This window comes from Lissotriton vulgaris, chromosome 5 (genome assembly GCF_964263255.1).
Source record: "Lissotriton vulgaris chromosome 5, aLisVul1.2, whole genome shotgun sequence".
NCBI lineage: Eukaryota > Metazoa > Chordata > Amphibia > Caudata > Salamandridae > Lissotriton > Lissotriton vulgaris.
The window spans coordinates 1,349,627,402-1,349,640,358 of record NC_141693.1 but is presented as its reverse complement, the minus strand read 5'-3'; the positions used below and the strand labels follow the sequence as shown (position 1 = coordinate 1,349,640,358).

At 41.8% G+C, this 12,957-nt stretch overlaps 1 protein-coding gene across 1 annotated transcript in view; it reads right to left on the bottom strand.

Moving 5' to 3' along the window:
- The window catches only part of AMPD1 (adenosine monophosphate deaminase 1), a 488,628-nt gene that overhangs the window by 320,749 nt on the left and 154,922 nt on the right, over window positions 1-12,957 (bottom strand). The window contains exon 5 of the mRNA XM_086923284.1: window positions 1,389-1,608. Coding sequence (XP_086779410.1) covers window positions 1,389-1,608 — 220 coding nt within the window. The remainder of the gene's footprint in view (window positions 1-1,388; window positions 1,609-12,957) is intronic.

The following is a 12,957-nucleotide window of genomic DNA, read 5'->3' as shown; positions in this document are numbered from 1 at the left end:
AGACAAATACATTGAAACATTATTAGGAACATTACACCTAATTCATATTTTAAGTTTTGTAGAATTCACTTTTACATCTACACCACATGTGAGTAAGGTGAGGAGAGTTGTGCATTTCCTCGTCCTGAAGAAGTTTTCACACTCCGAAACATGTCGACGCACTTTTGAGGTTGATGTTCTTAAATATACAGTAACAACCTCACTCTGCACCCCTTTTAACGACACCAGCCGAGGGCTTAATACATTTTATTTTTCACCCTACGAGCCAGGTATCTTTTTAACCATCACATTTCACCACCCCACCACTCACACTTACTTCCCTCACACACACCAACACATAGTGCAGTTAAAGTGCTCCTACGTAGTCGTGAGTCATAGCACGCCGCATCCCGTAGAGGGGTGCAAAGACCCCAATGATGAAGCATGACACCAAGGGGCCTGTTGGTGTGTGAGGGGTATTCTAAAAAACTCTGTGTGCTCCCCATCGTTTTGGGGATCACTACCACTACCTGAGTGGATTCCATTCTGTTTATGTAAATTGTTTAGAGACAGAGGGCCATATGTATCAAGATACCCATTTGCGATTCTCAAATAGCGATTTTTAAGAAATCACTATTTGAGAATCGCAAATGGGTATGTATGTACAAAATCGCATTTTTTTGCGATTCCTTAGAATTCCTTAATTGCGATTCGCAAATTGCGAATCGCAATTAAGGAATACTTTCCCATTCATTTCTATAGGCCAGGAGGCCTATAGGAATGAATGGGAAGTAATTCTCAATTTGCGATTCGCAATTTGCTAATCGCAAATTAAGAATAATTTCAAGGGTGCAGGGGTGTCCAAAGGACACCCTGTTGCACCCCTGAAATATGCATGGGTGCACATGTTGTGCACATACGTGCCCTAAGGGCATGTATGTGCGTTAAATGGCACTTTGAAAAATGCAAACATTTGCATTTTTCAAGGAATTGGCAACTTATCACCAACTAGATGTTGGTGGTAATTTGCGATTCCTTAAGGGCATTTTGCTAAATTTTTTTGCTACATGCATTGCATTTAAGGAATTGCAAAATTTGCGATTCCTTAAATGCAATTGCAAAATAAGGAATCGCAAATGTTGTGATTCCTTATTTTGCACCAGTTTTGCATCATACATTCCATTTAGCAAATTCGCATTCGCAAAGGCCAAAATTCTGCGAATTTTGGCCTTTGCGATTGCGAATTTGCATGATACATATGGCCCAGAGTTCCTTTGAGGTGAGTGGAAAAAATGTGCTAGTTGTTTCTTTTATTTTCGCTGTGTTTTTTAAAATGTAAAGATGTTTTCTGTACCTTTCATGCAATAAAAGCAAATGTAAGTAAAACAGTGATAATGTTAAATACTTACATAGGACCTTGGGCAATCAGGGCAATTAAGAAATTCATGTCATCAATAAAACGCTCTAGATTTGGATAGGGTAGGTCTTTTGGCTCATCTTTTTTGGCAGCATTTTCATTAGCATAGACGTAAATTATTCCATTCTTCATTTTGGTGACATATCCCAGGTCTTCAGGGAGAGTGTCCGTTCTGAATGGATCTTCTCCTCTTGCAATAAGAGGTGTGAATTCTAGTTAAATGGGAGAACATGGGAACATTAATTGCAAACCTGTAATAATTTTTGTTTCAAATAATTCTGTGGTGATAGTTACATAAATTCAGGTAGATGTTTGATCATGAGTAATTGTGCTGTGACAGTGAAGCTTTTTCAAAACAGAACAGTACTCTTGGGGCCTTAGTATGAATTTGCGGAGCGGTATCAATACTGCTCCGGAAGACTACATGTTGCTCGTTGTTTTTGCACGCAGAATTACCAGGTTTGAAAACACCGGGCTGGCTTTTACCAGATGCAGATCCTCAACTGTTGAAAACGCAGACTGCACAGGGCAGGGGCTGAGACACAGCTGGTCCCCACTTTCCCCTCTGCAAACCTTATTGAAGCCTGCACTGTCCCATGACACCCTTCGGTCCCAAAGACCTATAAGGGTGCACTTCTTGTCAGATTTACTACCTGTGCACAGCAAGCGGTAAATCTGATCAGAGATGTCCCAGGAATCATGAATAACCAGCAGCAAAGGACATTCTAATGGTAGGTCAGCATGGTTAATCCCCATTCTAGGGATATTATATCATAATAGCCAGAGTTTCATGGGGAGATATCAGCTACAAAAGCAAACATTTCGGCCTTGCTATCTCCCCATCAAAAATCCGGCCAACTTGTAATGAGGCCTTACTTTTGCAAGAACTGTGTGTGTGTTATATGAACCTCTGGGGCTGTCACAGGATTAGCAGTGAATCTCCAAAACTTTCACAGTCAGCCCCCGACACCCTGGGCTGACCAGTATGAACCAACTTATAAGGTAAGCATCACTTGGTCCTCCATATCACTTGGTCTCTCAAATGTGATGGCTAAAAGGAATTGAGAACTGTGGTGCTATATAGAGAACAACAGGTTGTCACCCAGGTGGGCAGACGACACCTCAGAGTGAGGGGAACAGTGGATTTCTTAGCCCCATTACCTACGTGAAGCGAGAAGCAGTGGGACCTTTGCTGCGCAGATGGCAATGAACAAGTGTGAAAATGGAGTCCTGAACTCTAGCAGAATGCCAAGAGGGAGACCAAGAGGTTAATCTTTCATGGTTTGGAAAGTTTGTCTTTGAAACACAAAAGTAATCTCTAAAGAAAAAGAGAAAAGTCTAAAATAACTACATGCAGATATGGACAATAGAAGAAGCAGCAGCCTGAGTATATTGGAATACAGAGAACAAAAACAATGTCAGAAATCAATCATCATAGGTGAAGCAGACACGGAGGCCCTCATTTATCAAGAAGTTAACCAACGCAGCACATTAAATAAAGTTCCTGTCCTGCTTTGCATGAATCAGAGAGAGTAGAACGGCGCCATATCTACCAAGATTTGGTGCTTTTCTGCTCTCTCTGTGCTGGCTCACTTTAGGCAGCCATGCAGTAACCCATACATCCCTGTGCCATAGTGAATGGGAATCGGCGTTGTCTGACGAAAAGGTTTTGTACTGGAAGAGACAGGCAAGGGATTGATGTAATACCTGATTGAATTGAAGAACAAAAGGGCAGCTGCCACTTGCTATAAATTAATCATTAATTCATCTACACATAGATGTAAAATGTGTTGAGCATGTATATATTTGGGATCATTTTCAATCAAATATTCAATGTTAATGCTCTCCATGTATATTGAAATATAAATGTATTACAAAGCATTACAGATACAACCAGAAAAATTGTGAGACTGAATTGCAACAAAGAATATATGCATCAAACAATTAGAAACAATGATAGACGGTGTTCTTAAAGTTTATCACCCATAATATGTCCTGTCATCATGATATAGAGCTGGTCCTTTAAAAATCAATTAATCAGATACTAGTGGAGGGGGCTGTTTGCCTCATAAATAGCTACTAAATCCAACAGTCAAGTATCCTATGTGGAAGAACAGGGAAGGGAAACGTCCTTGATTATTCAAACACTCCTCCACAACCTATATGAACTCAGCCGACGCGTTTCGACCTCCATCTTGTGGAATGCACTAATAAACAAGGTCATCATTAGGGAGTATCCCTATGGAAATACAACTGTGCATAAAAATATTATTTGTATTGTAATACTTTATTCGATATATACATATCATAAAAGTACAAACAATTTAAACATAAAACACACATCTAAAATATCATATTCGATTCATTTCATAATTTTAAAAAGATAAAAGAATATTTACATATAAAACACTTGGTTATATATAAAAAAAGTCGTAAGTCATATGCAGTAGCGGGTTTAGGTGACAAGTTAGAAGCCGCAGTCTAGCCTTCAATAGTTTTTAGCAGCCTTGATCGTATAAACCATGCATTTGATAGATACGTAGCAATCCCACAAACGACAAACAGAGATGCAGTATCTGATGAGAGGATACGTAGAGCAATCCTAAAATCTCTCACTCCCAACTCTCTACATACTGGTTTTAACCATCTTGCTCTTGGTTTTTTATACGCTGTACAAGCGAACAAGAAATGGGGTAAAGATTCGCTCATACATGGGCAGCCCGGGCAGGTATGGGAATGAATCCTCAATCCTTTCCAACCCTCCATGAATTTGTTCAGAGGAAGTACTCCATATCTCATTTTCATGAAGAGCGACCTATCTCTTGGGATTCGGATAAAATCAAGGAAGGGTTCAAACTTCTTGGTGGGTTTTTGTTCCAAAAATTTTGTAGTTAAAGACCCCCACTTTGTACTTTTTAATTCCTCCGCCTGGACCCATTCCCAATAGATTTTTTTTATAATTTGCTTATGGTGAGGGGATTGGGAGATCTAGAATTCTCCCAGCCCTAAATTTAAAACCAACTGCTTTAGTTTGTTTAGCCAGTGGATCTTATTTGAACTATTCAAGATGATCAACTCATCCAACACTAAGGCATAGTTTGCCAGTTCTGGCATCCTTCTCAGGCGCACCCAGAGCAGCAGAGGACGGAGGCGCACTATGTCTGAGATAGAGTGTTTTCCCATGTCTATAAAAAGTGGTAAAGGAATAGAGGGTGGAAGGGCAACCATATCCCTCATAAACTTATTCTCCGCTCTTGCCAGGTTCATGGTGTTTTCACATCCCCACAGCTCCGAGCCGTAGATAGCAGAGGCCAAGGCCTTGCCATCATAGACTGCCAGGGCTGGGGCTACTGGTCTGCTGGTAGACAAGCGCGGATTTCTCAAGATTGCTCCAGCAGTTCTTTTAAGATTTAAGAGCATTTTGGCCACATGGGAGTCCCATTTCATTCTGTTGGTAATCCTGACACCCAAGTAGTCAAACTCCTCCACCACCTCTAGTGGGGACCCATTCAACGTTACACTCCTGGCTTTTTTTCCTCCTGACAACACCATCATTTTGGTTTTGGCTGTGTTTACAATAAGCCCCCTCTCGACACAAAATACATTGAATCTGTCTAAAAGCTTCTGAAGCCCAGAGGGGGTGTTGGACAATAAGAGGGTGTCGTCTGCAAACAGGAGAGTAGGTGTTTTCTCACCCACCAGGGCATCCGCAGAGTCCTCCCTCAAATGGTCTACCACCCCATTGATAAAGAGGGAGAACAATGTCGGGGCCATCGCGCATCCCTGGCGGACTCCCCTCTGTACAGGCACCCTCCCAGTTAGTTGTCCCTGGGCCCCCCACCTGATTCTGGAGTAATTTCCCTGGTGGAGCCAACTATCAACTCCAAGAGATAACTCGGGAGCCCCATATGCAGTAGTACCTTCCAGAGTTTGTCTCGGGGGACTAGATCAAATGCAATTTTTAAAATATTATTTGAAAAATCTGTTATTTTAAACCAAAGGGCTAAAACCTTATGTTCACACCCTGCAATGTCACGAATTTCGAAATGATTGTGCACTGCAAATTAAATACAAAGATGCACCATAAGTAGAGTGCTCACATGCATCTCTCGCCACACCCTATGGGGGTCATTGGGATGGCGGGCGGACTTTGTCCGCCCGCCATCCTTTTGGGGAATGGGACCGCCCTCCGATGCTGCGGAGGTCCCGTGCCTGCTATTAGGATGCACCCGCCACAGTGGCGGGCTCATCCTGCATTCCTGACATTGTTACGGAATGCACTCATTGCAATCAGCACCGCCCGCCACAATGCCAGAAAGGCATGGCGTGCACTTCCCTGCACAACATAGCAGGCACTGCGCGGTGCCTGCCATGTTGTGCAGGAAACGGTGGGGGGGTACCATAGGTACCCCCTATGTGCCCCCCCACGCCCCTGAATCCCGGGGGGCCTGCTATGGGCCCCCAATGGTGAAAAACGCTGCCCACAACCCAGCAGACATGCTGATATGGATGGAGGTGTCTCCCAGACACCGCCACCATGTTAGTACCTTTTCCGCCCGGTCGACTCTCTGACCGGGCGGAAAACCGGCGGACGGTCATTCCGTCCGCCGGGGTCCCTCCCGCCATGATGATGTGGGGGGGGGGGGGGGTAAATGGAGGTTTTTCGTGGGCGGATCGCCACCGCCATGCGGGCGGTGCGATCCGCCCGAAATACTAATGGACCCCTATGTGTTTAAGTTAAGGGTGCTCACATTGTTCAACATCTATATGGAACCCCTGGCTCAGATCATAGAGAATTTTGGGGTTGGCATTGTTAGCTACGCCGATGACACTCAGCTTATGTTTAAGCTCACTCCTGATACCGAGGAGTATGCCTCAAACTTCTCGGAGTGCATGGCTGCTGTTGCCGTGTGGATGGACAGTAATTGCCTCCGGCTTAATGGAGACAAAACAGAGGTGTTAGTGATAGGGAACAAAACCTCCCTATGGTCCCAAGCGTGGTGGCCCACATCTCTTGGCGAATGCCCTCGACCGGTCGAGAAAGTCAAGAACCTTGGGATCATGATCGACTCGGATCTATCAGGAAAATCCCAAGTTAACAAGATCATTGGTAAATGCATCGGCACATTAAGAATTCTCAGAAAAATCATTGACCTGATACCTATCAAAGCCAGGAAAACCATTGTGCATGCTCTTATTACACCTCACCTGGACTACGGGAATGCCCTCCTTCTAGGCATCAACCAAAAACATCTTCACCAGCTGCAATGTGTACAAAATGCAGCAGCCCGATTGGTATTAGGCCTTCCCAAAAGAACTTCTGCCAAGACAGCATTGTCCAAACTGCACTGGCTCCCCGTAAGGGAGAGAATAAAATTCAAGAGCCTCTGCTATGCCCACAGGATAGCCCACAACAAGGGTCCCACCTACTTAAGAAGCCTCATGACCATTCACCGCCCTACCCGACACCTGAGGTCCTCAGGAATGTCCCTTTTCAAACTCCCCCGCGTCCACAGAGCAAAAATAGGTGGCCGCTCCTTTCGTTATCTAGGAGTGAAACATTGGAATGCTCTCCCGATTCATTTAAGAATGGAACCCTCTAAAACTGTTTTCAGAGCTAACTTGAAAACCCACCTCTTCCCTCAATAATTCTGCCACTCATTTTCCTTTGACTTGATTCTCGGTGGAGATTTTTCAGCAATCAGCGCGGGGATACACAGTTGTGCAGCCATGCGCTTAATAAATGTTTTATTATTATTATTTATTATTATAAAATCGTATGATCCTGATTATGAATCGCTGATGGAAGAGTAAATAGAGAAAGCAAATTTATATAATGTACTACACACAGTGCGTGCTAACGTCCCTTGTAATTAGACTAAAGATTGTGGCAGGTACCAATTTAACGGTTATCACCACAATGCTATGCCTTCTTTATAGGGAGTGTAAAAGAATTTACAGCATAAGTTATACCAGTAGTCAAGGCTCGCCTTTGCTGCGACCTATGTTGTTTGGATTAGGTGGGAAATCAAATGCTAATGTTCTCTGATAACTTGTTTAATTAAGTTAATATTTATGTTAAAAGTTGTATCGCAACTCAGTCTGTCTAAGGTTTTTTTTTTTAACAGAGTTCCAGAAGTCACTCTCTTGATGTGTACAAGGATCTCTTAAAAGCTCGTCTCAGGAGTTTGTAAGGATATTGTTCATCCCTTCATCTAGCAATTAATATACCCACATTCTTAAAGTAATCTTCAATTTTTGTACAGTTTATGCAATTATTACCTAAATGGAAGCTTGTCCTTGAGGTCTCTTTGGACCCACGGAAAAGTGCAAAGAAAGTATTGCAACCTGTTTTTTTTGTATATAGTGTGATATATCTTTGACCGTCAGCCTGTTTTATGTTTAAATCCAGAAAAATAATCTATTCACGGTTAAACTGCATGGCAAACTTGATGTCTGGAGTCCCTTTGTTCATCCAATCCACAAAGTCACGAAGTTGCTTTTGCCTATCATCTATCAATTGTTTCTATGTTAATATATGTTGTTTGATTGCATTATCACCTTCTATCCACTATTCTTCACATTTTACCACAAACATATTAGCCGGGGAGCTGAAAGACAGCCTATAGATCTCCCCTTCACATGTAGATAGTACAGTTGATTAAAGTAAAAAAAAATGTTTTCGGAAACAAATATGTACCAAATCCAAAATAAATGTAGCTGGTACTTCATGAGGTTGGGTCTCTTTTCTAGGAAGCTTTCCATTGCTTTGATTGCTGTTTCTTAGAGGGTGTTGGATTATTAACTGACTATATCCAATGTCACAAACATTTCTTAACTGGCATCAACACCTTTGTGTTCCAATCCATTGAGGATGTCAGTTGTGAATTTTAGATAATTAGGTACTTGTTCAATCAATGGCTTTATAAAACACACATCAACATACTTTGGCAATCGCTCTTAAAGAGAATTTACCCCTGATATTAATGGGTGGTGTGGGGGATGTACTGGGTCTATGTGAGTTTTGGCAAAGTCTATATTACTGATGTTCTTGCAAATTTATTAAGAAGATTCATTTTCCAATTTGGATATCCATCCTTCATGGATGTTGGTCTCAATATCCTGTTTAATTTCTTCCTTGATTGTAGGTGATGAGTCACAAGGTATTTTTCTGCAATGTGATTCCTGTTCCAGTTGGTTGATTATTTCCCTCTCATACTTAGTGCAGCCCATTATCACAATAGCCCCGCAGTTATAGACTAAGTTAAGAATAATTTTGTTTGCTGATTTCAGTGGCTCCAGGGCCTGTTGTTCTTCCTTCTGGACGTTTCGTTCAAAGTGTTTTTTTTTTGCTTGTCTATGTTGCCAAAATCATGTAAAATCATTTTCTCAATTGTTTTAGCTCCATAGGAATGTTATTTTATGGTGGTTAAAAGATGATGACTGTCTTAAACCTGAGAAACAGTGAAATGAGGGCCAACCTTGTTTTAAAAGAAAAGTTAAAGTGCTTTTTCTGAAGAATTAGAGTAGTTTAAGTCTAGTCTTAACATACTCTGGTCTAGTTTTGAGTACAAGTTGCACACCCTTTTTGAGCAAACTTGTTTCTGCTTCATAAAAGTGGTCTTCCTGAGAGGTTACAATCGGGATTAAATCTCGCTCCCACATCTGTATGTCTGTTGTCTTGTCGGTATCTCCTTGATTGAGTTTATCCACTTCTTCCCTTTGCCTCTCCCTCAACCTTGTCCTGAAAAATGACCCCTAGATAGGCCCTTGATATGACTTGTGGGTGGTTGAGAGTCACTTGAATTCTCTGAGTAAGATGAAGTATCAGAGGAGTTAATAAGCCTGCGTTTACTGCATTCTTGATAGTGGGGTAGTGTGTTTATGTTCTTCTGGTTGTTGTAAAAATCTCTTTTCGATACATGTTAGAAATTGGATTCCTGCTGGCTGAGGTATGCACCCAGGCCAAGCAGGAACAACCACTCCAATCAAGACAAGCTAGGTGCACACTAAAAGATACCAAAAAAACCAAAAGATGGACAGAATGCTGAACAAATCAAACATTCACCCCCAGTCACAAAACTGTGTTTAGTCCATCATTTTTTTCTCACCATGCCACCCCAGTTTGGACCCAGACATATGCAAATCAGTTTTTACCTAGACCGCATTATAAAGCCATTTCTGCAAAACTTTCAATCAGTTAATTGAGAGTTTACTTTTTTGTAGCAAGTAAGGTGTTATAATCTGTAAAGAAAATTGAATGGAGCGTGGTTTCAGATTTGACTCGACCACTGGATCTCCATAGATTTTGGATGTAGAGGCAAAGAAGGAGGTACTTCTTTTTAAATATAACAATTGATATTATATATACCAACTCAAACATGACTAGGAGTAATGGTCTCTATATAATTGTTTTTTATAGGCTACTTCCCTGACTTTGATAGTGACTTTACACAACGGAGAGGTGTTCCGTTACTGTGCCCTTTTATGAATAAATTGGACCTCTGATATATAGACGCAGGAGGTGAGTATGATGCTTGCTATAGTGTTGCCAACTATTCAGATGTAGGAGCACTAGGATTAAATCATTAACATAGGTTGTGTTTTTTTATGTTGTCATTTCGATATCGAAGGTTATTGAAGGTGGAGTTCATTTATGAGATTCCGCCCCTTGGTTTATCAGCTATCCAAGGCGCTAACTCGATATTTTACGGTGAGCCATTGATTAGAGAATCCCAAACTTTGCGAATAATGTTCTCCCGTATTATCGTAATCCCAAATTCTAATATAGATATATTTGTGTTTCTTTGTATAGGTTACACACACTTTGTATAGTCCTGTTGAAGACCCCATATTGACGAATCAATATTTTGCGTGACAAGGAGGGGTCAAAACGTCGACGTATATGAATAACGAAACGTCGTAGTCAGTGTTGAATAGGAGATTGAATTTAATTGTCATATTTGACACAAGACTGCCTTATAGGAATGTGACGTTATATGTACAAATAATAATTTTTATATGGGATTATTTTGTGTGTATTTCAATATGTTGTGATTTATATATGTAATCAATTATACACTGTATTTGTATTGTTTTTCGTATTGATTGTGCAAATACGTTCATGTTTATGTGTGTGTACATACTATGCCTTTAATACATATGAATTGTTTGAATTGTTTACATATGATTATTTAAGTTAATCGGGAGACTTCTGTAAATTGTTATTTTCTCATTGAATGATTATCCCCCGGCAGGTGGGTTGGATTCAAATATTTAAGAAATTCATTAAGATATAGGTAGCAGAACCATTGCTTGCTTATTGCATTATCCCCAGGTTCTGTACATATACTGGGTAATCCCATTGATATTAATGAGATATGCACCCAGGCCATGCAGGAACAACCACTCTAGTCAGGACAAGCTAGGTGCACACTAAAAGATACAAAAAACAAAAGATGTACAGAATGCTGAACAAATCAAACATTCACCCCCAGTCACAAATCTGTGTTTAGTCCATATTTTTTTCTCACCATGCCACCCCAGTTTGGACCCAGACATATGCAAATCAGTGTTGACTCTGCTCCCCATGGAAACAGTCCAGCCTGAACTGCCAGGCGAGGTCCTTCTTAGACCGGAAACAAGCATCCCGGGACCAGTTTCGGAGTATCACTCATCATCAGCCAGGCTATCTTGAATCCAGTGGCACATTGAGCACAGTACCCATGTCTGGGCATACCCTTCCAACTTAGGGTGACAAAATCAAAAAGAACAAAGGATGGGTGGACTGCTGAACAAATCAAATATTCACCCCAGTCAAAGATCTGTGTTTAATCCATCAAGCTCACCATGCCACTCGAGTCAAGCATGGTATGGTGAGCAAATAAATGATGGATTAAGGCCCAGGTCTCTATACTTGGGGTGAATGTTTGACATTGTTCAGCATTCCATCCATGAATTGTTGTATTTGGATTTGTCACGCCAAGTGGAATGGGTATGCCCAGATTTGGGTTCCACGCTCACCATGCCACTGGAGTCAAGCTAGCTAGACCTGGCTGATAAGGGGTGAAACCGTGATACCAGTCCCAGGATACTTGTTTTTGGACTGGGGAGGACCTGGCCTGGCAGTTTGGGGTGGACTGTTCCCATGGGGAGCAGGGGCAAGACTGATTTGAATATGGTTGGGTCCAAGCTGGAATGGCATAGTGAGCAAAAGAATGGTAGATTTATGCCCAGATCTCTGCACTGGGGAGTGAATGTTTGACATTGTTCAGCATTCCTTCAATCAATTGTTCTTGCTGCATTTGACACATTAAAAGGGGAAACATCACTTACAACGCAAGCATTACAACGCACTACCATTACATCGCAACCATTACAATGCAAACCATTACAACGCATTGCGCTGGGGGGCGCTCTAGGATAGGGAATATATTTAATTTACTATCCAACACCTTCCCTACTATCCACGGGGACTGGAGTTGGAATAGTAAATTAAATAATTCACTATCCAGCGCCTAAAAGCACTATGCGTTGTAATGGTATGCTATGTAAAAACCGCGTTGTAACAGCAGGCGTTGTAATAGCCTGCGTTGTAACGTCATAGATCCATTAAAAGATAACTTGTGCTCACCCTCTGGTAAGTTGGAACAGAGCAGTCAGGCTTATCTAAAGAGACAATGTGTAATGTTTTTGTCCAAAATACAAGCACAGTAATACAATGAATGCACCAAAAAAAGACTTCACAAAGGTTTAGAGCAATAGATTACTATATTCTAAACAAAACAAGACCAAAACTACATTAATCAAATGTACAGAAGTTGAGATATTGAATTTTGAAAGACCAAATGCAGTAAAGCTCTTAGAAGCAAGAAGCACTAAAAAGGTTACGTTAGGTCACGCTAGAACCGGGCAAAGTCAAACTTGTGGCTGACCGCAATGTAGCGCAGGCCGACTACAGGACCCATACAGCCCCTGGTGATCCAAGTACCTTTTCTGATTGCAAACAGGGAGATGCGCGATCTTCTTCATGCAGTGAAGGCAATGTGCCAGTTCCAAAGATGGGTGCCGAGTGGAGAGGTGAAGAAAGATGCGCCAAACTCTATTGCACAGTCGAGCAGATGCGTTGATCTCACCAAGCTGCAGAAGTTGTGATACGCTGTCTAATGCTTCAATCACTGGAGACAAAGCGCAGGTTTAGGTGTAATGCGACGACTTCACTCCCACAACCAGGTTGTTGCGCCAATTCTGCTACAGGCAGACAGGAGAGTCTTAGAAAGCAATTTCCCAAATATCTGGGCTACTTTCAGTGATCCAGGAGCAGGGATAGAGACGTTGATATCCCTGAGTCTCATGCAACAAGAAGCAAGCCAAAAAACCCTTGGAGGTCACTTGGAGTGAAGGCAGAGCCAAGCTCTCCTTCAGCAGAGTCAGAGAGCAGCAGGCAGCACAGCAGGCAACAAACAGAAAAGTAGGCCTTTCGATCAGCACTCCAGTTGAGTCCTTTAATCAGCACAGCAGTTCTTCTGGCAGAGCTTAGTTACAGGTCCAGTAGTGTCTGA